The sequence below is a fragment of the Equus caballus genome, chromosome 10 (assembly GCF_041296265.1).
Source record: "Equus caballus isolate H_3958 breed thoroughbred chromosome 10, TB-T2T, whole genome shotgun sequence".
Classification (NCBI taxonomy): Eukaryota; Metazoa; Chordata; class Mammalia; order Perissodactyla; family Equidae; genus Equus; species Equus caballus.
Genome location: NC_091693.1, coordinates 83,961,407 through 83,988,466, shown reverse-complemented (window position 1 = coordinate 83,988,466; position 27,060 = coordinate 83,961,407). Strand labels below are relative to the sequence as shown.

The following is a 27,060-nucleotide window of genomic DNA, read 5'->3' as shown; positions in this document are numbered from 1 at the left end:
TGAGTACAGTGAGAGGCTTGGACCAGATTTCTAAGTTGCTTCCAGCTCGAATGATAGATAAATCATTAAAAGGGTGAGAATTTTAAATTCTGATGCAGCCAGCTATTTCTTCTAGTAAGGAAGGTCATTTCACTCTAGGATACAATCCACTAACATTATGTTAATCTGATCACGTGGAAACTGCCTAGAAACTCTCCATGCTGTGACATTTGATGAACTGGGTGTGGGTTTTGCGGGAATGCAGTACCTCATGTGTATAGTAGCCTATAAATGTCCATATCAGCAATTATAGAACTTCCGCTATATTTCAGTAAAAGAAGGAAAACTGTTTATATAATTTTTAAAATTTTTTCTCTATTTTTTAAAAATTAGGTTTTTTCTTCTTATTTAAAAAAATTGTCATTATATACATTTGAGGCTGATAAAAGAATCTGTGTAGCATATGTGTAATTTATGAGATGAACACTGTGAGCCCGACATTCAGCTTTAAAGTTGGAACACTGCCCACACAATCGTGTCTGCCTGCTTTTTCCTCCCCACACCCATCGACCACTTTTCCAGCACGACTGCCTTCTACTCTGAATTTTATGTTTATCATTCATCTGTTTTTGAAATATATGATTTTATCACATATGTGTGATTCCTAAGGAATATGTTGTTTAGTTGTACTTGTTTTTGAAGTTTACATGATCATATAAAAACTATGTTGTTGATGACATTTTTTCTCACTCAATATAATATCCCTAGTATTCATCTTGGCTAAGTTTAGCTGTGTACTTCGTTCATTTTCATATTGGCTTAAAAATTTATTGTGACAGCAAAACAGTTTATTCGGCTATTCTCCCATGGACGGAAGCGTTTGGGAGAATATTCAACTTTATAAGATACTGATAATTATCTTCCTGGGTGGTGGTAGCATTTAAGCTTGCTGAGCTGCACTTGTTATTATCAGACTTCTCCCCATTTATATCATTGATATAACAAATGATATATTTGATATAATAATTTTATATAATAAATTCATATATAATTTATTATATCATTTATTTATATCATTGTAAATATTTTCTCCCAGTTTATGCCTTGCCTTTTAAATTTCTTTACGGTGTCTTTTGACAAAGAGAAGCTTGTAACTTTAGTGCAGTTAGATTTATTAATCATTTCTCTTATGATTAGTGCTTTTAGGAATTCCTTTCCTGCCTTGAAATGATAGGAAATATTCTTACATTTTTTTAAAAAAATTTAAAGTTCTGCCTTTAACCATGGTTTACGTTCTTAAAGCATGTGGAATTTATTTTGGCCTAAGGTGTGTGGTATAGATCCATTTTCTTCTTTTTTTTACCCCACATGGATAAAACACTTTTCTGCACTTTTTATAAAATAGTCCTGGTCTCTCCCAGAGATTTGTGATGTCATCATTGTTCTTCCCATTGCTGTGTGTCTGGAAGCTCTGCTGCGTTCCACTAATAAAGTTCTCTATCCCCACATGAATACCCAGCTTTTCTCATATGGTTTAGAATCGGCTTGTCAAGTTTTTAAAAAATCATTTTTGGTTTTTGATAGATTCTAGATTTTGATAGAAATATTATTGAATCTATAGCTCCATTTGCAGAAAGGGGGCTTCCTTATGATAACGAATCTTTCTAACACTGAACATGGTAGCTCTATCCACTTATTTAGGTCTCATTAATATTTTCCAATAATGTTATAATTTCCTCCATAAAGGTCTTGCACATCTTTTTTTAGTTTTATTCCTAAGTACCCTACAGTTCTGTTACAATGGTAAAAAAATTACGTTTTCTGTTTGTTAATAGATTTTGTATATTGAGCTTATATTCAGTTACTCTGAAAAATTCTCTTTAATTCTAATAAATAATACGTACATCATTTTGAGTTTTCTCATAAACAAGTACATCATCTATAAATAATGACAATTTTGTTTCCTCTCTTTCCAATTTTTATACCTTTTCTTTCTCTTTCTTATCTTACTACTCTGGCTAGGCTCTCCAGTGTAAGACTGAGTAGAGTATCATAGAACATCTTTGTCTTGTTTCTGATTTTAAGAAGAATTCTTTTAAAATTTCATCATGAAAATGATTTTGGGTAGATAACTTTATAAGTTTGGATTTTGCATAGATAACTTTATAAGTTTTAAAAATGTCTCTCCTGGGGCTGGCCCCATGGCTGAGTGATTAAGTTCGTGCACTCAACTTTGGCAATCTGGGGCTAATTGGTTCAGATCCTGGGTGTGGACTTACATACCACTCATCAAGCCATGCTGTGGTGGCGTCCCACATAGAAGAACTAGAGGGATCCGCAGCTAGGATATGCAACTGTGGACTGGGGCTTTGGGGAGGAAGAAAAAGAAGTCTCTCCTTATTTTGATAAAAGTTTTTTTTCTTTAATCATAAAGAGATGTTGAATTTAAAATGCTTTTCTTCTGCGTTATTTGAAATGATCTTTTTTTTTTTTTAGCTTTTATTGGTTAATGCAGTATGTGATATTTACATGTATTTAGATAATCTGGGTAAATTATAGAACTGTTAATATACCACTTTTCTTGAAACCTACTTCTTTTCTGGTCCAAATCTTTCCATAACAGTGGGCCCGAGATTCAGATTTAAGTATGAAAGTAGTTGAAAAGTAATGGGTAAACCAATCACACTTCCCTTTAGTTTACTATGGTTCCCTTACTAACATCAAACCATTGTTGCATTTCTGGGATAAACGTAAGTTAGGTGTTCCTTCTTTCTAATATTTGCAAATTTGTACATGAATGAGATGTTCATGGTCATGAATGAGACTGACCTGTAATTTTCCTCTCTTATACAGTTCTTTCAGGTTTGGGGATGAGTGTCATAGAAGCTTCATAGAATGGGTTGGAATTCTTCATTGACTTCCTCTTTTTTATTTTTTTTTGACTCCCTGAAAGAATTTGCATAAGTTTGGAACACTCTCTGTTTTGAAAGTTTAGTAGAATTTGTCTGTAAAATCTTCAGGTCTTGGTATTTTCTTTGTGGAAAGATGTTTATCTTCCAATTGAATTTATGTAAGATTATAGGAATTTCTTTTTGGCCTGTTTTGATAAGTGTATATTTTTCTGGGCATTTGTTCACTTGGTCTGTGTCATGATAGTCCTCCTATGTTCACAGATGGGGGGTTACCTGAAGCTTTCCTCATGCGCTTGTAAGTTTTAATGTAGGAGCGCTTCAGGCTCCTTATCATCGTTTACACACAACATCTGTTCACGTCTGGTCAGCTAGACAGTTTGTCAACTTGTTAATTCAAGTGCAGTTCAGCCCAGTGTCCTCTCAACTAATTTTTCTGAGAGATTTTTTTCTTGTCTCCTCAAAGCTGATTGCCTTAGATCTTTAATTAGAGTACGTGAGGTATTTAGCCGCCTCACCCCACCTCGATGGACAGTGAGTATAACTGACAGCTTGATGACTTAGCATCACAGAATATCCACTGTGATGATCTTGAATTTGGATTATATGCCACGGTACTGCAGCTCTAAAAGGTATTTAGAAAGGAGAAGAACAAACAATAACAAAGCTTAATTTAAAAACTTTTTATCTCTTCTTAATATTTTGTCTTCTAAAATTTAAATGTGTAGGAATAAACAGCATCCTTTTAAGTGTGAAATTCCTGGATAATCTAGGTTTCCACAAAGAATATGTAGGGAATGAAGTAACTCTTACATTTGTCAAGAGAACAGATTATAGTTCCACAATAAGTAATTATTTGATTTGTTCACAGCATTAAAGACATTTGTTAAGCGCGTTCAAGGCCAAGTGTAGTCACACATGGTGGTGCTCACCTTATGAGTGCATTAAGAGTGCAATAATACCTTATAACTCAATTTTTCATGAAGTGTTAAACTGCCACTTGAAACATGGAACATACTGATATCCTGAAAATATTTTGCAGGAAGAAGCTATTTGTTTAGATTCTGAGGTAGACGAACATGTTCGCTGGTTCCAGCAAGAATATGTGAAAACAGAAAAGGATTGGAGAGAAATCGATAAGAGGATGAGCCAGACTTTGGATCTAAGAAGAAAGCTGATTGGGAGCAGAACGCCTCTGCAGGAGGTTCTTACGATGTTTCCTTTCTTGAAGTGCCCTTATCAGGTATTTTTATTCCCTTATAATACTCTCTGATTATAGTGTACAAATTGATTTTCCTCTTTCCTCCTGGCGTGGTAACAGGACTATGTAGCAAGATGATGGGTGTGAATCTCGGTTGGGTGTGTGGGGCCCCAAGGACTGCAAATAGGACCATTTGGTAAGAATTTCTGGAAGCATATTCTGATAACACACACTGGCTGCCTTCAGATTTAAAGCGTTCCCTGTCATTGGACATACTGTGGAGGCTGGGGGACGACTACTTTAGGATATTTTGCCAGTGTGAATCATTTTCCCTTTGTATGCATTTAGACCATCAAGATAGTTTATTAAGGAACTGTTAGTATGCAACATTACTCAAAATCTATTTCCATTATGATCACAGATCATTTCATAAAGTGGTCTTAAAATATATGAATTTTGGTGGGTAAATCAAATACCCTGCCTTTACTTAAGCTGGCCATTAACGGGTCCTATCACAATTTTAGAGTAATTTTAGCTGTAGTGTATAATGAAAGATCCTCAGAGTTTTTCCCTGAGAACACATTTCATAGAAGAATTCTGTGGGTGCAATTAAGAAAATCGAAAACGAAGAGTTTTACATATGCTGCTTCTTCCCTTAAAAAACTGAAATAAGAATTTGCCTGCATGTTTTATTTTACTAAAATGTCAATATCAAACATGTGAACTTACCATGTAGCAGGCATGTTCTAGCACATTGCATGGATTATTTAATCTTGTCAGCAACCCTACCTGGCTTATTGCTTGCACCAGTTCCCTTAATCTTTGGATTGCTGGGAACAGTAAAAGCCAGTAGCCCCTGGCTATTAGAAGAGTATGCCAGATTGACATACCTACAAAATATAGTTTTAAAGCAAAAACCTGTCAAAGCGATAGTCTATAAACTCTTGAAATGTAGGGAGCATGTTTTAGACATCTTAGTAGTTCCCAAAGTGCGAGCAGAGTGCTGTGTGTGAAATACAAATGAAATGCGGATTTTTTTTGAATGCTGAATGAGTTCGTGGATGGCTGGTGTCTTGGTCTGCTTGGGATGCTGTAACAAAAATGCCATAGACTGGGTGGCTCATAAACAACAGAAATTTATTTCTCGAAGTTCTGGAAGCTGGGAAGTCCAAGATCAAGGCACTGGCAGATTCGGTGTCTGGTGAGGGGCCACTTCCTTGGTCATGAATGGCACTTTCTAGCTGTAACTTTCCATAGCTGAAGGTGCCAAGCTGGCACTCTTGGGTCTTTTGTATAGGGGCATTAATCCCATCCATGAGGACTCTGCTGTCAGGACCTAACCACTTTGAGAAGGCGCCACCTCCTAATATCACATTGGGCATTAGGTTTCAACATATGAATTTTTGGGGGACACAAACTTTCAGTCCATAGCAGTTGGTAAGGCTGCTCTGTCACTGATGTTGCAGCCTAAGGGTCTTCACTGGAGTGCAGCCTACAAAGGTTTAGTGATTAAAGTCGATGGGCCTTTCAGTGGCATTTCAAAGAACCATAGATGATAGTGAGTCTGAGGTCCAGCACAGCCTGAGTGAGGTGCAGAGAGGAGATTTCAGACCTAAGGCTGCCATCTCTCATGTTTTGTCTACGTCTCTGTCTTTTTTCCCCATTCCCTCGGGTATTTTCCCCTTTATATCCAAAATATGGATGGGAGTATGACTTTTGTAATGACTGTACTTACTGAATAAAGTTGTCTATTTCTTGTTTTGAACATGAGAGTTAAACATTTTAGATTTCTTTGGGAAGTACCTCCCTAACTCAGCCTCGTGTAGCTAGCTAGAATTTACAATTTATAAAACCCTTGTTGTGCTTCCTAAAATGAAAGCAAGCTTGACCTTACTTACAAATACTCAGTTAACAAACAATCCCTGTAGTAGGCCAGCTGCCCGTGCTCCAAAACACCCCCACCACTTGTTGCTATACCATTGTGAAAACACTCCAAGCTTAGGGAGCCTGAGGACACAGGTGTGGCAACAGAGAGGCAGCCCGTGTGGAAGCTGGTCCCAGGAGTTTACACGAACCCTCCATCACCACCTACACTCATCAAGCTCCTCCTCTCAAAAAGCTTTCTCTCAACAGATAATTTAAAAATTAAAAATTTAAAAAACTGTCCTTTATTAGACTATCTGAAATATTATCAACTAGGAATTTGTGACTGGAATCTATTAGATGTGGCACAAGACAAGAAGGAGGGAGTTGAGGAGGGGAAAATATCAAACACAAATTTAAACAATTCCCCAAATTTTCCAATAAATCCTTTGAGATGCTAGTTTTCACCTTACTGAGAAACTATTTCAACAATCATTTAAAACTTAAGTGACGTATGTAAGAATCACCAGCTAATATGATAAAGTCTGAAAGGAAAACGAAATCAAGGAATCTGAGTTTTGCTTTTGGCCATGGTGGAGTAACTGGTACTGGGCTTGCCTTCCCACCATTAACATGGATACATCTTGGAAGAAACATATGAGGCAACTGTGTCCGGGCATTGGATAGTAGCCATCACAGGACTCTGATCCTTATAAAAAAGGAACACATAGGATGTGCCCCAGCTTTCTACCCCAGGGTTACTTTCTAGATCATGGCACAGAAAGGTGGAAGCCAAGCAGAGCATGGTGGTCTCTCTGAGCTGAACAGGAAGAGAGTAGAGTTTGGGAATGATGAAGCAGTTGGTATTTTCAGGACACGGTACTAGAGGAAAGGTTGAGGGAGACAGAATTCTACATAGGATCCCCCAGAGGTCCTTGGCTGAAAGCTAGTCCTCACGGGACGAGATCCTGCAAAGCCATAAAGACAGAGGCTGCGACAGAACTGAAAGCTGATATCAGAGGCCACACAGTGTTGAAAAATAAGACTTCTGGCCAATCAGAGTGGAGAGACCTTGCTGAGCACCTTGGGTGTCCATCTGAGATGCCAGAAAGTCAAGACCTTATGTCCTAGACTTGAGTCAGGGGCATTCCCTAAGACTAAGGACAAAAACCAAAGTAGATCTATCCAAACAATGATAAAGTCAAGTCTGGCAGGACCAGAAGGATTGACCAGTGATTTGACTGCCTTCCACAGCACATTTAACACGCTTTAAAGAAATACAGTCTAATCCAGACTCCAACTAGAGGGTCACTAGGGGTAATACTGAGCGGTGCCACTCTGGTTTCTGCTCCTCGATTCCTGGACCCAGGAATCTTGGCTGTGGGAGGAACAGCACCATATATTGGATGCTAATTTAGAGCATATACAGCCTTGTGGAGACTCTCTCCCCAGCCCTACAAGGAATTACTAGCTAACTAGTGCTCTGAGTCTTCAAAAGGCCATTCCACTGTTCTATCAAGCCAGCTGCCTCAGTGGGGTGGGGAACACAGTAAGACCAGTGAATTCCATGTATCATTACTGTGAGGCATCTCAACAGAGAAGTAGAATACATATAAAAAAGAACCAATTTGAAATTCAGAAGTGAAAAGAACATTTATCTAGAACAAAAACATCACTGGATAGGGAAATGCATACTGAGAAATGCAAAGAAAAGGTCTGTGAACTTGAAGATAGAGAGATCAATAGAAACTATCCAAGCTGAATAACAAAAAGGAGGATTAAGATTAGTAACCTCTGGGACAAAACCGGGGGTTGTGGAGAGAGGGGTTTTCTGTGGCTGGACATTCACAGCTAGGAGTTTGGCTACATGAGGTATGGGGAAAGTTTGTGCAAATAAGTAAATAAACTGAGGATAATGGGAGCAAGTTTTCTCACTGTTGAAAAGTTAGAATGTACAGAAAGGGAGGTTAGAATAAGCCCTGTGTTGTTGGGCTGGAATTGAAGGTATCAGTGTAAACTCATGGCATTTAATATTTATATAGATATATAAACAGATATAGATGTGTGTGTACAAATATACGCTTCCCAGCTTTGTTCTGTAAGAAATCCTAGAGCAATAACACCTCTGTAACAAGGAGCACATCTAGGGCTGAAATCTTGCTTTCTAAATACCATTCTCCATTAAAAGGAACAAGAACTCTTGGAGAAACAGCTGATTCCAGGGCTGAGGCAGAAAAAAGACAAGATGAGCCTGAGATAGCGTGGTGCCAGAAATTAAGGAAGTGCTCACAGACTAATAGGCTATGTCAAGAGGATACAAGAATCAGCTTGAAGCAGTTACCACTGGCCAAATCTGGACAATCTGAGAATTAACATAAATATTTATATTAATATAATTATATTTATAATATATTAATATAAGTATAATAATACTTAAAATTAATAAATATAAAGTAAGGAACAGATTTATAACCATTTGAGTAAGATAGGAATTTATTAGTCTGTAGTGATATGAATAAACTAATAAATGTGGGAGAAGAGTAAGCTCTCTCCTACAGTAGAAAGCCAACTAATAAATTTAGAAAGAATGATGGAATTAGAAAATCACTATTTGGCAACTATCATAGTAATCTTTGATTCAGGCAAGAATCATCAATGGATGCCAAATCTCATGGATGAAAGTTACAGGAGGAGCAAGATATTTACATAAACGCGAAGTCTTTCTCCATAAAATATTTACAACTATTAATAAGTACAACCTATATATTAACTTTACAGTGAAGAAACCTGAAAATTCCACCTTAACCAAGTGATAATAGTATCTTTAATAATGGGGTCAATTACCATCTTCCTGATGTAGTGAGAGGGGCTAGCATTCTTGCTAAAAATGCATAAATCATGAAGAAACATCTTACAAACCTAGAATGAGGGATATTCCACAAAGGGATTGGCCTCTACTTTTCAAAAATGTCAAGGAATATAAGGTAGAACCACAAAGATGTTTCAGACAGAAGGAGACCAGAGGCATGAGACCTAAATCTCACATGTGTTCCTGCATTAGATCCTGGACTTACAAAGAGCATGACAGGAACAACGGGCGAGCTTGAATCGGGTCGGTGGAGTAGATTTTCCTGATTTCATCAGTTATGCTGTGGTTATGTAGGAGCGTGTCCCTGTACTTAGGAAACACGCAATGACGAGTTAAGGGGAAGGGGGCATCATGTTTACTTTCTTTCAAATGGATCACAATTATTAGCATAGGGGAAGTTGCACGAAGGGCATTCGTGATCACTACTATTTCTGCAACTTTAATGTAAACTTGAAATTATTTCAAAATAAAAGGTTAAAAAACACTTCTAGCCTATGTGCCCAGGGAAGCGGAGGAATATTCATCTTCTTCTTGCTTTACTTCACAACTCCCTTCTGAAGAAGCCCCTTTTAGGGTATTAATCTAGATTAGTGGTCCACTGAGGGCTTCCTGCTAACAGAGCCGCTATACCTTCATGAGAATGTGCATTCCAGTTTTCTGATAACTTTTGGACCTAATATTTGGGCAATTTATGATCTACCAAAATATCCAAGGAACCATGAGACCCAGAGGGTAGTATCTAACAGTTCTTTCCAGAGTTTTAGGGAAAGCAATGACTACATTAATTCTTACTAGTGTGAGTGATGAATAGTCTTAGAAGGTCACTCTGTCCAAAAAAGTGGGGGGCAGGACAGCGGGGGTGGAATTCTTTGAGGGGAAGAACTTAGGCAGTGGCAGGAAGTGCTTTGACCTTGAAGTCAAATCTCCTACCCGTATACTGTTTTTGACTCTTATTTTTGTCTGACCTTACAGAATCTGTAAAGCTCTCTACTCTCCCTTTAGGATATTATCATTAGTTATTTTTCAAGGTTTGCCTCCTAAAACCTAACAGTTTTCTTTTTTGCCTCTGGTTGGACACCAGAGGCAAAAAAACTGTAACACTGGAGTTTACCCAAAGAAATGTAAGATCCTAGAATCTTAGCTGGGTAACCCAAATAGCCAAAATGCACATTTATACTTTGGAACCCTCATTTAGTTGAATCTGCAGCCAGAGTTTTAATTCTATGGGCTTAGAAGTTTGCCATGTTCATTCTTTATCTCTTCCTGTTCGCTTTTGGCTTCCGTTCTTCTCTTCTCCTCTGTCTTTACTTCTCCTCTAAAGCTACTCAAACGTCTAGTATATATTTTAAACTAGCATTCAAAGCTTAGTATAATCCTAAACAGTTATTTGCTTCCTTACATTCTATGCATTAGCTTTTCTTGTGATCTGAATTGTTTTTCTCCTTTTTTCAGATGTTCAGAGAATTCCAACTTCTTACAAGGACAGATATCTATAAGAAAACAAGGCACATTTTGGAGTCCTATTCAGAAAATATACTGACCTCTTTTTCAGTGGTGGACAATCCAATCTACATCGCATTGCAAGAAAAAATGAAACAGCACACAGATGAAGACATGTTGAAACGTGAGTAACCCAGAGGGGTGGGGTGATCTGGTCTCAGTTATCTGTATAATTCAGGATAATCAGGAAAGTTCTGTTTTGGTAATAAGTAAAATTTAGTGAAACAACGTGAGCAAAAGAAAAAAGCATTTCTCAAATAGGAGGAGTTGAGATATAGATTTAAAAAATGCACTCAAAATTGTAAAATTATATTTAGGGAACGAGTAATCTGTTAATTTCATAATATGAGGTACAAGGTAAAGCATGGTAAAATCATCCTGGCTGATGGATGTCACCGTCTTCTGGAGGCTGTGATCTGGAGGGCAGAACATGAGATCTTGAATGTTTATTAGAAGGGGATGTTGGTTGAAAATGGTTGCAAAGCACTGATCTAAGAGGGGTAGCATCTCTGTAGAAGGTAACGATTTAAAAAAAAAATCCAGAAGTTTTAATACTGGCTTTGCTTACAATAAGTGGGAAAAGCTTATTTTTACCTGGACTGTGAGCGTGTTTGCTTTGACAGATATGAAGATGACGGCCACATGTTTACTCCTACCAGATGTTTTTGGGGATGACCCCAGCCTTTTTGTCATTGTGAATGAGAAGGTATGTAGTGTATCAATGATCATTGGTTTGACATTTCACACCCTCACATAATTTATTTGAAAGCAGGACGGTGGTCTATTTTGAAATGTTTTGTCATATTTACAAATATGCTAAACAATGCAACAGCTCATTTATTATAGTATCATGGCTAAACTGAGGCACCTTTTATTATTTAGCTATTTTACACATCACAAAGTGGTGACTCTGTTAAATATCTTTTTTTCAGGTGCAAGTGTCCACGCCTGTGTTAGAAGTTAAGAACCCTTTCAACATCGATGTCTGTGAATTTTCTTTGTATTTAGAAAAAGAGAGACTCGTGAGGATGGATGACTGTGTTACGGCCTTGGCTGCTCTCATAGCCGCCTTTCGTGTATTTGGGATTGAGTGTCCAAGAAGACTGTCCCAAACCCTCAACTTCCTAGAGACACTGATTTTTGATATGCACAGTCCCTATTTTCCTTCTGTAAATGAACAGGAAAAGGAAGTAGGATTTCAATACCCAGTCGCTTAATGATCATGCCAAATGTTATATCTGAATTGATCTCTGGGACAGCTGAACTTTATACAAAGTTGTTCTGATTCAGGGTTGAGGTAATGGGTGGGGATTAGAAAATCATCTAGTCTCAAAGGTGTGAGTGAATTTCAATGCCTCCTCTCTTTACACTTAGATTCACTTAAGTTCACTTTACACTTAAGTTCTTTGTGAAATTCTGTAATAAACTACTACTTAAAGAACTGTTTATTTTTGAGTTCTAAGAAATTCCATGGTGCAAGTTACACTTTCAAGGGTGCATTAGTTTTTAAAAGACACTACGCTTCAGATTTGTCCAAATCCTTTGGATTAGGATATGACTTTGCACTTAACTCAGTGTGCCCACCTTTGAAAGACTTAACACCCAGGAGCTGCACCTGTGCGGCCTGTGGGCTCCCTCTTTGGTCTGAATATTGCTTGAAAACATTTTGAACTTGAACACTTTAAGAAGACGCACATACTCCCCAGTTCTTTTTCCCCTAGCTCGCCTGCCTGGCTCTGAGTGTTCTGGTTGGTTTCCTTCAATCACATTGTTGAGAACAAGGGCTGCTTCATTCCTGAGGTCTCCTTACTGCCGGACCATCCTCTGATCACCTGTGGCCTGTGTCATCTTCCACTGCTTCCCTCCCTTGAGGTACAGTGGTGCACCTGGTTCTTGTCTCCTCACATGGTTGCTGGGTTTCTCTGGCCTTGACCTTGGGTGTTCACGTCTGCCCTGGCTGCTCCGTGGGCATGTTTGGATCTGCAATACGGACCTGGCTTCTCACTCCACGGCCCCTTGGGTACCAGCTTCTAGTTCTCAGGTTAGGCCCCTTCCTAGACCTGCCCTCCAGCGTCTCTTCAGGAGACCTGGTCCTGGTTCCTCACCCAGCCCAGGGTCCCATGTTGTAACTCCACTCCTTCTGTTCATAACACTGGCTACACAAGTACTTTGTAGGTCTATCAAGACTGAGTGTACTCTCGCTCTTTTCCAAGTATTTCAAAAGGAAAACTACAACACTACAGTTTTAAGGTGCCCCTTGCTGTCATCATCACAATATCAATGTTACTCATCAGTTTTGATAGAACAGGTCAGTTTAGAGATTCAAGAGATTTCAGTAGGTAATACTTGCATCACAATGTGATGAGCATTTCCTGGGTTACTTCATCAAATTAAGCTTTTAAAAAAGTTTATGAAGAAAGGGGGCTCACATGAATTATTGCAGAAATATTTTCATAACATACATCTCTGGAAATACTGTACAATACTTATTCTAATACCTTTTTCTCTATAAGGACTGTTCATTAAAATGCTTAAGTCAATGAGATCAAAGAAAATGAAAGGTCACCTGCCCACTTCCACGATGACTACTCCCCAACCACGAGAATGGACAGGCGGAGTGAGTAACAATTCGGTACACGTCATTTTTGCATAAACTATTCCCTATTCCACAGCTGTCATTCTTCCCTTTCACGAGAATGTGCCTTTAGTTCCTTACAGACTTTCCTTTACTTCCCCCAATTACTCCCTCCCCTCCTTTCAGTGTTCCACGGTCTGATTCCTCTTCTCCCAAATGCATTTGCCAAGTTCGCAATGACTCCCTCCCTTAGGAGGTCCAGAGTCTCTACGGCTGAAGCTGAATGAAAGCCTCTGTGTGCCTTTAGGCTGGGCCAGAGGGACAGGGGTGGAGCTGCAGGGAACTGCAGGGAAGTTGGGCTGCAAACATGACACAGACCCGAGCTGACCACTGGGCAGATGCACGGAAGCTTTATTGTCTTTTTCCATGGTGCATCCATCCCCAGTGTCCAGCACGGCCCTGCCACTTGGTAATATTCAATATTGATTGACTAACATAACCCTATTTTCTTTGGAGGCTGAGTCCACTAAATCTAGAAGTTGCAAAATGGCAGCCTGGGGCCACATTTCAACCTGCAGACAGGTCTCACTTGGGTTGTAGTGTTTGTAGTTTTTTAAAAGGTCTTTAGATGGGAATCAAGCTCCACATTTTCCAACTCTCCCTTTGTCTTACCCCAAGCCTGCTTCTCTCATTTCAGGGACCTCCCTGTCATCATAGCTCCCTATTTCCCCTGCTAAAACTTACACTACATCCCCGGGATGGAATGGTGAGAAGGTTTTCACTTCTTGCAGTCGACTGTTCCACCCTAAGGGTGCTTAATACCCCACCTCTAACATAACAACAAGCTGCTTAGAATGAGCGATGTTTTCAGTAAGACTTCAAAGTCCCTTTTGTTATAATATATGCTTTAAACCAGAAAGGAAAAATCCCCAATGGGCGTGAATCCTGTGTGACCAAACAATATAATTTGTGAATTTTTTTGTGTGTCATTCTACATCATCTGGGACATAGTTTGACAGACAATTCTGAATCCTACAGATCCATTAAACAGCTATTAGTGTCCATATGTCTGATATTGTTCCTGCTCTCTTTTTGCTCCTATTTGACAAGCTTTCTTAAAAATCATACATGTATAAAAAATATCTGCAATTAAGATTTTATTTCATTCATGTCAGATATAACAGGTGCAACCTGAATGTACAAATTCTGAACAAAACATAAAAAAAAGGGAAAAAATCCAGCAACGAAAAACTTATTTAAGCAGAGTCATGCAAAGAAATGAATGGGACACTGCAGATGTCGCACACCCTGTTTTACTTGTAATTCTGACAAATGTAAAGACCTGCTCAGGGGACTTCAGAGGGACATCAAGTCCTACATCAGGAAAAACGAGAGCAACTAAGGAGAGAGGTGGAACTTTCCCCAGAATTCAGACAGCATGCTGCAAACTTACTTTCTACTTTTAAAATAGTCCTGAAGAAATGTCCAACCCTGGAATTAGAAATTACATCCAAGGGCTGATAAAACAATTTACCTCTTGCACTGGAAATGCATTCTTGCAAAAGAAACACCACCGCTACCAGCTTATAGGTCATCAAAGGCTTTCCTTTAGAAGGCATCAGTATGCTTATACACTGAGGCAAACTGCTCTGAGAGAGGAAGCTTCCAAAACAGAGGTTTTGAATAATTGCCTTGGGAAATCGCCTCCCTGATCTGCGAGCATTTAGAAGCTTTGTGTTGACTGGTGTTGTCCCTCACACCCTGCCCTTTCAGTAAAATCTCTATACTCCCTCTTCAGTCAACCCCGAAGAAAATCTTTGGGTTGAAAATCCTTGGGTTTGGAAGACACTGCAAGATCTGAGACACAGCTCTGTGCAGATTAGTGTTTCTATTGACAGAACAAGCCCTTCATCCATTTCTGAAGAGCACCAGTTACCTTGATGACCATGAGAGAGAAGCTGAAGATAATCTCATAAACAGTTCAAGATCCTTACAAACACGCCACTTCCCCACCCCAAATGTAACTGCACATTCCCCTGATCCTACTGGATGCTTGTAAACACACAGGGCACCTCAATGTACGAGACTGATGCCATTCAAATACATCACCTAATTTATTTATGTTTATATATTTTATTTTTCAATTCCATCATTTATATACATGTTTTTGGTAATTATCGTAAAGATGCTGGTGAAAAGTAATCTGTTTAACATTTCATAATACGTGCAAAAGTAAAAACACTGATTTAAAGAAAAGTAATTTTTACAACTATTCAGCCCCAACAAATTATGACAAGCAGTTAGGCAATATCATGACTTGCAAAGTTATACTTAGCATAATGTTGCAATTCAAAATATGGCACAGAATTAATACACATAACAGTCCCACCGGCTACACTTAGCCAGGTTTTGACTAATTTGGTTTAAGTTGAAATCTGATTATATAAAAAGATTCCTGAAAGTAGTGAAAAAGAAACAGTGTACATGAAAGAGAATTCAACAATGTTTACAAAATGCCAAAAGTTCTTACTCTGCCCTCCCTTTATCCATAAATAATTAATGAAGTCCCCTTGCCCCCCACCCCCAGCCTCAAAAAGATTTACAAAGATAAATTTAGCTCAGTGAACAGAACCAAAAGATGACTGTTGTTCGACAGTACCTGGTTAAAAGCTCGAGCACTTTCATAGGAATTCATATACATTGTCTCTTGGGGAATATAAATAATCTGATAGCATCGCTCTTTTCAGTTTTGGAGACTTCTCACTTAGGAGTTATAACTGTCCTTGTGCTTTGAATAAAACATGAGCTTTAAAGCAGAAAGCTGATGGTATTCAAAATTCACCATCTTCAAAGTTCATTGTGAGAGTTCTTCTCTGCTGCTTTGAACATCAGGATGGAATTGAAAATTTTGAGAGCAGGGCCCAGCTTAATGCTCATTATTTTAACAATGTCTGTTTGGGTCATAAGCAGAAATGCTTCTCCATCGATTTGCTGAAATGGGAGGAAAAGACCAAGATTGTGAATTAATTGGACACAGTGCTGTGGGAAATACTCAGGGTTAAATTATCAGCTGTCTTCTACACAGCGACACTGAGACCGCACAGACAGCAGACCCTGTGCGCCAACAGCATTTGCTAATAAACAGACCCTTCTTAGCGAAAACAACACACCCAAATGTGGACTGGGAGCAAAGTAAAATTCATCTGAAAAATCAAGAAATCAGCCCACAGGAAAATGGAAGTGGCCGAACCTTCCTGTGATTACTCTGCTTCAGGCACCGAGTTGAGAAGAATTTGGAGAAATCTGAGGTGCCTCAAATCCAGTTCCTATCATGGTAGGTTTTAGAATGAGAGAAGAGGTACTCAAATGTTTATGGATATAAACAAAGGAATTCAGGCAAACATTTCAGCTACATGCTAACAATTTTTTTTTAATTAGCCTTCTGCCATGAAGAAAAAAACATCAGTGATAACACGCATTTCTAAAGTGGCCACAATTATTCTTCACATACAGAAGAAAAGCAGTTACTAACAAGGGCAATCAACAGTGTGATTGGAAGAACGCGAGATTGCTGTTAAGAGATGTAGACTCTGCTGGTTCTCCTCCTACTCGGGTAACTATGAGAAGTGCCTTTTCCCCTCTGCATCTGTTCTAAGACTAAAAGTCTGTGCCTCTACAGAATAGAGCACTTTGAGGTTCAAAGATACAACTCTAGGAGGATGACATCTGGTTTTTGGGCAGAGCAAAGGAGCAGAGCCTTTTTGTATGATTTTCAGCTCTTGAGGAGTTCCACTATCTTAAAAAAATTAATTCACTTAATTCACTTCTCTTTCAGTTTTCCCATTTTGCACAAAAAATAAAACACACATTTGTTCTCTGCCTCAGAGTCCACGGGAATCCTTGACGGCAATGTACAGGTCTGGGTTGCACTGTGTCCCTCTCAAGTTCCTATGTGGAAGTCTAACCTCCAATAACCTCAGAGTGTGACCTGATTCAGAAACAGGGTCACTGCAGATGTAATTAGTTAAGCCAAGGTCACAGTAGAGTAGGCTGGGCCCCTAATCCAAGATGACTAGTGTCCTTATTAAAAGGGGAAATTTGGATCCAGAGACAGGCACATATAGAGGGGAGACGATGTGAGGACAAGGAAAGAACACCAGCTATTAGCCAACGAGAGAGGCCTGGACCAGGTCCTAGGAAGGAAGCAACCCACCCTGTCAACACCTTGACTTCTCTCCTTCCTCAGACTTCTGGCCTCCAGAATTGGGTGACAATGGATTTCTGCTGTTGAAGCTACTGGTTTATGGTACTTTGTCACAGCAGCCCTCAGAAACTAATTCTACTCTAAATTCTATAAACAGTTCACTAAACAAAGGCTGATATAATTAGCTATTTCTTAAGATTTTCCTCTCTCCTCTAAAAATAAAAACCTGTAGACATAAAATGCCTATTTACTTAATCAGTAAGAACTAGAGTCATCTTATCCAACTTTAGTTAACAATTACATGGAAAAAGTTTGCTAAAAGTTTTCAGCAAGGAAATATCCTGTTGTCTTAAGTGAGGAGGAAAGACATGCCCATGGTAATTTCCAAGTGTGAGGAGTGACATGGCAGGTATGAGAAACATTCTACTGTTTTGGGGAAGCATTTGGTCTGGTCTCATTTGCTTGTGCTAGGACAGCCCTCTGCGAAAGCAAGGCCAAGCAGAGAGGCACATCTATGAACACTCCACTCAACCGAGGCAGACCTCAGCAGAACAAATGGTCTGACAGAAGTCTGCTAAATCATTAATGAAAATACCAGCTCACACACTGGTTCCCAAGGAGTTAACTACGAAGACTGTATGGTTTATCATAACCCAGGCCCGACGGAGTCTCCTCCTGAGACTACGGAAGAGTTTAACATGGCTGATGACTGATGAAAAGGAACGTTCAGAGAACCGTGAGGCTGGGATCTGAAAGTCAGGAGTGGGATGAGGAGGGTAAGCTTGGTTGATTATTATTTTTAAGGTTACACTGGAAAGAACAAAATCATCTTGAGGTTAGTGCCCAACAGTGCATTACATACAGGCTGCTCAGATGTGTGGCCATAGGACAAGCCTCAATTGGAAGGAAGTAAACTTAACTTAAGAAAGTACTCTCGAGCCAGCCTTAGTGGTTAAAGTTCAGCGTGCTCCAGTACGGCAGCCAGGGGTTTGGTTTTCAGACACAGAACCACACCACTCATCTGTGAGGAGCCATGCTGTGGTGGTGGCTCACATAGAAGAACTAGAAGGACCTACACCTGGAATATACAACTATGTACCGGGGCTTTGAGGAGGAAAAAAGGAAAAAAAAGAGAGGAAGATTGGCAACAGAAAAAAAAAAAAGTACTTTCTAAGAACTATGATCACTGTCGTGTATTACCGGGTTTATTTTTCATTAGTTTGCTTTAGCACTGCACACACTGGTCTAACTCCAGAGACTAAACATCTTGTGAAAGGCCCAAAACCCTGGGGGAGGGTTTGGAACCCAGGGCTCTCGTCTTCCATTTCATCGCTCTTTCCACTAAGCACTCATGGTTCTTTCCCAATGTTTCAACTATGCAAACCATGGTGACATGCTCTATAAATGTCCTTCTCAGAGTGTAAAGGTGTGAGTTTATTCACTCAACAAAGATTTATTAAACATCTATTATATGCCTGACACTCCTCTTGGGCTTGGGCATATAGCAGAGAATAAAACAGATAAAAACAAGCAAGTAAGTAAACAAAAACTCCTTGTGGAGTTTCCATTCTAGTAGAGGAGACGGACTATACGCAACAAAACAATAAATAAGCAAATTAATCGGTAGTTAGTTAACAGTCACTAATTCCAAAAGGTGATGGGTGTTATGAGAAACCAGCTGGTTAGGGAGATGAGTGGGCAGTAGGGCAGGGACAGCTGTGTGGTGGCAGGTGGCAATTTCACACAGGACAGTTGGGTAGGATGACTGAGAAGCGGCCTCTGAGCGGAGGGAGTGAGCCAGGTGAACATCTGGAGGAAAAGCGCTGCAGGCAGAAGGAAGAGCCAGAGAAAGCCCGGACGACCCGAGGAACAGCAAGGAGGCCAGTGTGTGCAACAGTGTAAGTGATGCGCAGGTCAGGAGGTGAGAGGGGGAATGGGGTGTCAGACTCTAGGCCCTTGTGAGGACTTTGGCTTTTACTCTGATTTAACTACTGGAAGGCTCTGAAGGGAGGAGTGACATGATTTGACTTAGGTTTTAGCAGGACCACCCTGGCTACGCTGGGAACACATCGTAGAGGATCAAAAAGAGAAGCAGGGAGACTGGGTAGCAGGTTAGTGCCCTAATCCAGGTGGGAGATGATGGTGGCTCAGACCAGAGACGTAGTGGTGGAGGTAAAGATAGTTGGAATCCCCGTATGTCTTTAAAACACACCCAGGAGGATTTTCAACATTAGATGTGGGGTACGTAAGAGAAAGAGAAGTCAAGGATGGTTTCAAATAACAGTCCATCCTAATACCTGTACTTTCCCTTTTAGAGACGACTTAATAAGACTTTAGATTTGTTGTATGGTTACATCTAAGACTCAAAACCCAAACCTGCTGACCTTGTGAGACATTTGAGAGCAAGGACTGTGTCCTACTCTCTCTGAATCAACCCTCTCACCAGAGCCTTACACAGAGTAACATACACATGGTAGGAATTTAACACAAGTTCTCAGGGTGAATGAATAATGGGATGAATGAATATATGAATGATACATGTGGAGGGGAATATTCACTGTCTCACTCTTCAAAAGAAGGATCTAGCTCTGAGGATATTTGGTGCCTGAGGAGCGCCCCAAAGATAATACGCCATGAGGAAAAAATTATTCAAAGAAACAACACGTCATTTGAGTTTGAATCTTATTTAAACTAAATATACAGAGTAAATCTATATGGATTGTCTAGACAGCAATGGAACCAAAAACATGATTTACAAAATAGACATACTATAGACTTATTTTTTAAATGTTTTACCATTTTCAAAGGTAATGACTGCATGACTCTTTCAAAGAAACAGCAAGAGCTCCCTGCAGGCATCTAAGGCTGTTCAGAGATGGAAAACTAACAGAGAGCGGTCCACAAAGACACTTAGGAGTCAGGAGCTAAGGAAAGAAACTCAAAGTCGAAATAACTTTCGATTAAAGATCAACTAGAAAGAAGATAAAACATTTCTGAAAGAAGAGCAGAAATCAGAGAAAGGATGTTGAAAATCAGACAGTATCCATCTAAAGCATTAATGAAACCTAACAGTATAAGGACACTGGCGACAAGTGGCTGGAGTCCTAGCTGTCCCCACACGACCAAGATGCTCTTAAATGAAAGTGTACTGTTCTCATCAGCTGGGACTAAATATAGGAGCAAGCAAGGCGTATAGGCTTCTAACAGTAGACAGCAGACGCTGGAGAAAGCCTTATGAGATTACTTAGTCTCCTTTCTACCTTCTCGTAGCCAAGATCAGAGTAATAATTGACCGTTCTGCTTGGAGGAGCTGACAGGCAAGTGGCTTATTTTTAAAGGTCTTCAGTGAAAAGAGTCTCCTTCTGTACTCAAATAACATTACTTCTAGTGTAGGGAGAAACTGAATTCCTTTGTTCTAATGGTCAATGCAGATGATACAGGCATTTTCAACTACCTGTCCAAAACTTCAATGAAAGGGATGGTTGCATTATAATATCATCCCTTACATTGAAGTTTTGGACAGGTAGTTGAAAACAACTAATAAAGGAATCTTCCAGTAGACTTCAATGAGTATCAGTTGTTGGAAACCTTACTGAGAAATACATAAGATCTAAGGGTCTGTCTTAACAATAATGGTAATATTATTTATTATAAGAGTCAAATGGACTTAATCATGGTGGTGTTAAAATGGTCTTTGAAAATAAAATAATTTCACTTTATTAAAAATAAAATGTTGCTTATTTGTTACTTTGGTTTCTTCCTGTGCTATAAACTATATAAATGCATGCTATTAAGTTTTGTGGGGTTTTTTTTAATGAGTCTAGCGCTACTGCTGTGGGGCATCAAAATGGTACAAACACATCCTTTGCATCTGCTCTTATACAAAGACATTTTCATACAACTGATTAATGCTGCTTGTTAGATAACTGCATCAATTAGTCAATTTCAACATAACCCATCTCTTCCGCCCTCTTCCAATTCAGAACATTTCACCCTTCACTGTGTTTCACGGTTTGATCCCATTAAGTAACACACTGCAATTTAGTGCAACACTTACTTCATCTTTAAATACCTTTCCATGTTCTTCACACCCAGGTAAGCTCTGTATGAATTCTGACACCTGTCAAAAATAGTATCAAAATTCCAGTTTAAAAAAGAAGTCAGAATCTAAATGCCACAGCTTTAAAATACTTACCCTATACGTTTTCCTTGTTTGTCTCAGAGTAATTTCTTCTCTTTCAGAAAAAAAGACTAAACCCACACACGTTCATCATGTCCCCTCCTTAAGCCCATGCTCCTTTATCTGGTCCCTGACAGACAAAGAAAACGAAATATACCTCGTCTGTGCTCCATTTGGAAACTTTACTGGCAGGAATGCCGGCAACCGTTGGGAGAAGCTTGCTCTGCTGCTCCCAGCGCAAGGGCAGACATGGAATTGGAGACTTAAAGGACAGAAAGACAGCCGACCGACGCTGGGCCTGCTGCACGCTGGGCTCTTCCCGGGCACCTGGCGGAGTGAAACAGATGGGAAATCACCCTCTGAAAAGCAGTAAAAAAACATCCCAAATGCCATGTGTCTACCCCACACGAGTTGCAGGGGGCCAGTTAAAGCACAGATTCCCTTCCACACACATTCATGGAATAATTACACTCTCCTTTGTCTTTACTGAAAGTCACCATAAGAAACAACCCATAAATTCAACTTACATGTTTGCCACCTCACCCGTCATTGAAGACATGCGTCATTATGTCAGTCAATGTTGCCTCTTTAAGGCTTCAGGTGGGAAACCTGCCTCAGAGCTTTGGGGACGAGAAAAATAACTCTCACCTGAGGAAATTATATTTGTTCCCCTTTCAGCTTTGGATATTGTAAAGGTGACAGCCAAGCCGTGTGCTCAAGTCCAGCCACTGAGTTGACCTGTAGCTACCATACTTCTCCTCTCCTTTTATCTCAGCTCTGTGCTTTCCACTTCTATTTACTAATCATATTGACTTTTTAAATAGCTAACAATTTTTTTGACAGAGGATATGAAATTATTGCAATAAAAATAAAAAAGCAGAAAGGCAAATGCTTTTGTCATTCTTCTTTTGTGAAGGACAAAACTGAAACTACAGAATATTCTATTTATCTGCTGAATCTTCTGAATCCAAACCTAGTTTACTGCTGCTCTCCTATAACAGCCATTTTCTAAGCAAATGATGTTTTGTCCTTGGGACACTCAACTTAGAGTTTGTCAATAATTATCTCCTGAAGACCTTTTAGAACAGAAATCTTTTCTGGAAACAACTTACTCAAAGCCCATGAGAAGAAAGCCACCTCCCGACATTTACTCTGCCACCTAGACACCAGCTCAGCTACACCGATGCTTTCATTCCACCACAAATCTTTGCCAAGTGGTTACCTAGTTTAGTTTTTGGTATCTCTATGAATATTTTAAACTTTTTGCCTTGAGGATTTACAGCAAGCTACACAAATCCTAAGTGTACAGCTCAAAGCATTTTCACAAAGTGAACAGACCCACATCACCACCACCCAGATGAAGAATCATGACAGCACACCTAGAACAACCCCTTCCAATTAACACCCCACGCAGCGAGGGCAACCACATCCCTGACTTCTAACACCACTGACTCTTTCACCCTCCCTCTGCATGGCAGTTAGATAACACTTTGGTATCTGGCTGCTTTCTCTCAACAGCATGTCTGTGAGATTCAGCCACATTGCTGTTTGTGGCTGTAGCTCACCTGCTCTTTGCTGTACGATTTCTCACTGCTATGAATATTTCACAATTAATTTAGAGCTGATGGATTTTGAGCTGGTTTTCTTTTTTGGCTATTACCAACAGCGCTGCTGGGAACACTCATGTATTTACCTTTTCTCGCACACATGTATGCATTTCTGTTGTACACATACCGAAATGTGGAACTTGGTGGTTATAGTGTTTGTGTTCATTAAGCTTCAGCAAATTCTGCCAGTTTTCCAAAATAGTTGGACAGTACATACTCACTGACAGTGTAAGAGTGTTCCAAATGCCCCATGACGTCACCCACATGTGGTACTGTCTATCTTTCTCATCTTAACCATTTTGGTGGGTGTGTGGCGGTTTAATTACATTGTGGTTAAAACTGCATTTGTCTGATGACTAATGAAGTTGACAATCTCTTCCTATTTATGGGCCATATGGAGAACCTCTCTTTTGTGAGTACTTATTTATGTTTTATGCCCATTTTTCCATTGGGTCGTCTTGCCTTTTTCTTACTGATTTGTAGAAGATATCTACATATACTCTGGGTAGGAATCCTTTCTTGGAAATATATATCACCAATATCTCCTCCCACTCTGTGTCTGCTTTTTTACTCTCTTAATAGGGTCGTTTGATAAACAAAAGTTCTTAATAGCAATAAAGCTCAATTTATTAATTTTTTTTTTATGGTTAATGCTTTGAATGTCTATTGAAGAAATCTTTGCTTACCCCAAGGTCCTGAAAATAGTCTCTTCTGTTTTCCTCTAAACACCTCTTGTTTTTTTGTTCACATTTAGATCTATGATCCATTTGAATGATGTAAAGATCAGTATTCATGGTTTTTTTCACATGGATGTCGAACTGCCCAACCACGACTTAATGAAAACACCATCCTTTCCCCACTGTACTGCAATGCCAGCTTAAACATAAATATATATATGTGTGTGTTTCCAGATTCTCTATGCTCTTCCACTAGTCTCTACACACCAATCCACAGATTGCAATTACCATCACTGCATAAGGGTACTGATATCTGTGATCTTGGTCTTCTACAAGACTGCCTTAACTCTCTTTATCCCTTTGCATTTCCATATAAGTTTTAGGATCAGCTTGTAAAAAAATAAAATGCTAGGATTTAAATTGAGATTACCACTGAATATAGATCAATTTGGTGAGAAACAACATCGTCACAATATCGAATCTTTCAATCCAAGAACAAGGTATATGCCTCTACTCCTTTGGTAGCTTCTGCATGTCTTTGAAGCTGATACTGTATATAGACTAGACACATCCACCTCTTTAATATCTCTCTTCAATGCTTTGTCATTTTCATGTGGAGGTCTGCACATCTTTTGTTAAATGTATTCCTATGTATCTGATGTTTTCTATCGCTATTATAAGTGGTACAGTTTCTTAAAAATTTAATTCCTACTGTTCTGTTGTGGTTCTTTAATTTTTTCTCTTAAACCAGCCTAACCTAAATTTTGAATTGCTCTGAATGTTAGAAAGCCACTGTGCTAAATAAAAAACTATATATGCCTCACTGGAGCTAAGAGTCACTCATTGGTCCTGGTTCTATCTGAGTGAGCTCATACAGAAAAATGTATCTGCTTCACATGAAACATTTCAATACTTTAAGTATTTCTTAAAAACCCATCATAACTCCTCTTTCCACATTTCATTCAATGAATTTCACATAATTGGTTTTAAGGTTTTAGATTCTCATCCTGTTTTACTGAATATTTATATGCCAAACATATAAACCCATACCAGTTTGTTTTTCTTCTTTTTAAACTGCCCAGAGTTCAAGATGTTTTTGTTAAGCATAAATATGAGGTAACTTAAAAACATCCCTTAATCTCAGATATATTCCTAACAGTTTAGCAACTATTTGAAATACAATATTTGTAAATCTTTCATGAGGCAGGCTTATATGAAATGGTAATATTTTTAGTTCCGCACGAATAAAACAAGAGAGCTTACTTTATACTTTGTAACTTGTATTCTGACTACCTGCCACATAATAAGCATCAGTCTTTCCCAAAGCCATACACTTCCTTCTATCACTGTTTATATTCTCTTGACACTTGGTACTCTTCACTTTCATTGGAGCTCTATTCTATTTTCACTCTATTTCCTGCTAAAATTATATTATTCACAATCCATTTCTAATGCTCCTACATCATTATTTCTTAGAAAAATAACTGAGCCATTCTAAAGAAATGACTAAAAACCCTACAGCACCTGTATTTCTGGTAGCTTCTGCATGTCTTTGAAGCTGATACTGTATATAGACTAGACACATCCACCACTCCAATCCTAACACCGACTGTACATCCTTCACTTTACGACCCTCCTTCCTCTTGCTGATTCCTTCCTGCTGACTCATGCCCTGGAGCCAGCAGTATTTTCTAGAAACGGGGCGAATGTAGTGCTTACCAGCCATAGAACATGCCATTGCTTCGGAAACATAACAATGTGTTAGGCATGATCCCAATCCAAGAGGATGAAGAAAGCAACTTCATTTGAGTGAGTGTGTATTTGATTCCTTGAATTGTACAGAAATGTGACACCAGGTTTTTATTTCACTGTATGACATAGACTAAAATAAATGCAAATAGACTTCGGCTCCAGGAGCCAAGAGTGAGGAAGAGTAGGTCTGAATGTGCACAATGTGCTTCAGAAGACAAAGCCTTTTGTCCTGAAAGACATTTCTGCCACCATCATTTATGAGGGTCACATTTCTTGCCCCCCTCCCCTCAAACTATTTACCCGCGTAAAAATAATACTTTTAAAGGAGTTTTCTATATTTCTGGAAGTTTCCTGAAGTGAGAATTTATCAAAGGCATATGGTCAAACTGTCTTCTCATCTGCTCCACTTGGATTCAGGTTTTGTGCTGAACCCACGGTTCTTTAGTTGGACTTAATTCTCTAGCACTGGACACAGAACTGACAGGGTGATTTCCAGGGCTGGTTCTCAGCAATCTCTGCAAAGCACCATCACTTAGAAACTTTGCAATTTGTCTAGAAACTAAATGACTTTTAATGCTTTATGAATATCAGGGGTATGTATTTCTGGTACAACCTGAGGAAGGGAAGGAAGGAGGCAGAGGGAGGAAGAAGCATTCCTGACAAAAGTAAGCGAGATACTGAAATTCTTTGAAGTGGCTTTAGGGATATATGACCATAAGTTCCTGCTCCAATAAAAAGCAATATCTCTGTGGTATTTTCTCTCTTCAAAAAATGTTTTTGTTTAGATTACTCAGAATAGAAATAGGATGGAAATGCTTAGGCAAAGGTGGGTTAAAAATATTTTAGGCTGATTGAGAATAACTAAAATTAGTACATATGAGGAATGTTAATTCTTTCTGATTCTTGCTCCAACAAGTGATAAGTTTTATTTGTAGAACTGAAGGTGTCATCTTCAAGACTGGCAAGACAAAAATGAAGAGGACACTTACAGTATATTAAAATGAGAAAGAACATAGTGCAAAGGAAAATAACATTATCTTTATGAACAAATCAATCTGCTCAGATTAATAGTCAATCAAATAATCACTATTTTTTCTTAAAAATTTTTTTTAGTGAAGCACGAACTTATCTATGAGAGAGACAGATAGAGATGGACACTGAAGACCCTCTGATCATGGAGAGGAAGCATAAGGATCAGAATGTTTTATTAGAAAAAAGATGAAAGGAGAAAATTTTTTATATCAACTTTGAAGAATGAAGTCTACCCAGAAGTCAGACCCGGGCCAGCTGAAAAGCAGTTCCCAAACTCCGAATATAGCATCACCAAGGCCCCGGCCCTACAACCCATGAGAAATGGCAATGAATGGGGACTGTACTGTTAGGATCTCTTTTCCAGTCAAATTTCAAGCGTTCACTCCTTGTACAGAGCCTGTACCTGCATACCACCACCAAGGTCTACAGAACCACCTGGATTGGTCAGGTCACATCTTTCTGTGTGATAGAAGAATGTTTCCCATTCTTATCATCATCCTGCTAAAGAAACTATAAAACACTCCAAGTCTGGAGGAGCTGTGGGCAAAAGTCTTTTCTCTCACCTAAGACAGGCTTCCTGTGAGATATTATGCTTTGACTCAGCAATTCCAAGTCTGGAAGCTCATCTTAGGGAACTAATGAAGCATGCACGCTAACAATCACCGATAAGAAAGTCACCGTGCAAGTTCTCTGCTATGTCCAAAGCTGCAGC

The 27,060-nt window shown here is 39.1% G+C and overlaps 2 protein-coding genes across 22 annotated transcripts in view; one reads left to right on the top strand and one right to left on the bottom strand.

Annotated features, from left to right (window-relative positions):
* SAMD3 (sterile alpha motif domain containing 3) overlaps window positions 1-13,956 on the top strand; it is a 52,600-nt gene extending 38,644 nt beyond the window's left edge. For 2 of the 4 annotated variants that reach the window (XM_070223808.1, XM_070223809.1), the window contains exons 8-11: window positions 3,931-4,131; window positions 10,274-10,445; window positions 10,945-11,027; window positions 11,254-13,956. In XM_070223808.1, the coding sequence (XP_070079909.1) occupies window positions 3,931-4,131; window positions 10,274-10,445; window positions 10,945-11,027; window positions 11,254-11,538 (741 nt within the window). In that variant the 3' untranslated portion in view covers window positions 11,539-13,956. The remainder of the gene's footprint in view (window positions 1-3,930; window positions 4,132-10,273; window positions 10,446-10,944; window positions 11,028-11,253) is intronic. The other 2 variants (XM_014734870.3, XM_070223807.1) reach the window with 1 other exon arrangement.
* Window positions 13,957-14,991: 1,035 nt separating this feature from the next.
* The window catches only part of L3MBTL3 (L3MBTL histone methyl-lysine binding protein 3), a 112,494-nt gene continuing 100,425 nt past the window's right edge, over window positions 14,992-27,060 (bottom strand). For all 18 annotated transcript variants that reach the window (XM_070223805.1, XM_023651059.2, XM_005596919.4 and 15 more), the window contains 3 exons: window positions 21,438-21,607; window positions 21,158-21,220; window positions 14,992-15,887 (listed from right to left, as the gene is read on the bottom strand). In XM_070223805.1, the coding sequence (XP_070079906.1) occupies window positions 15,744-15,887; window positions 21,158-21,220; window positions 21,438-21,607 (377 nt within the window). In that variant the 3' untranslated portion in view covers window positions 14,992-15,743. The remainder of the gene's footprint in view (window positions 15,888-21,157; window positions 21,221-21,437; window positions 21,608-27,060) is intronic.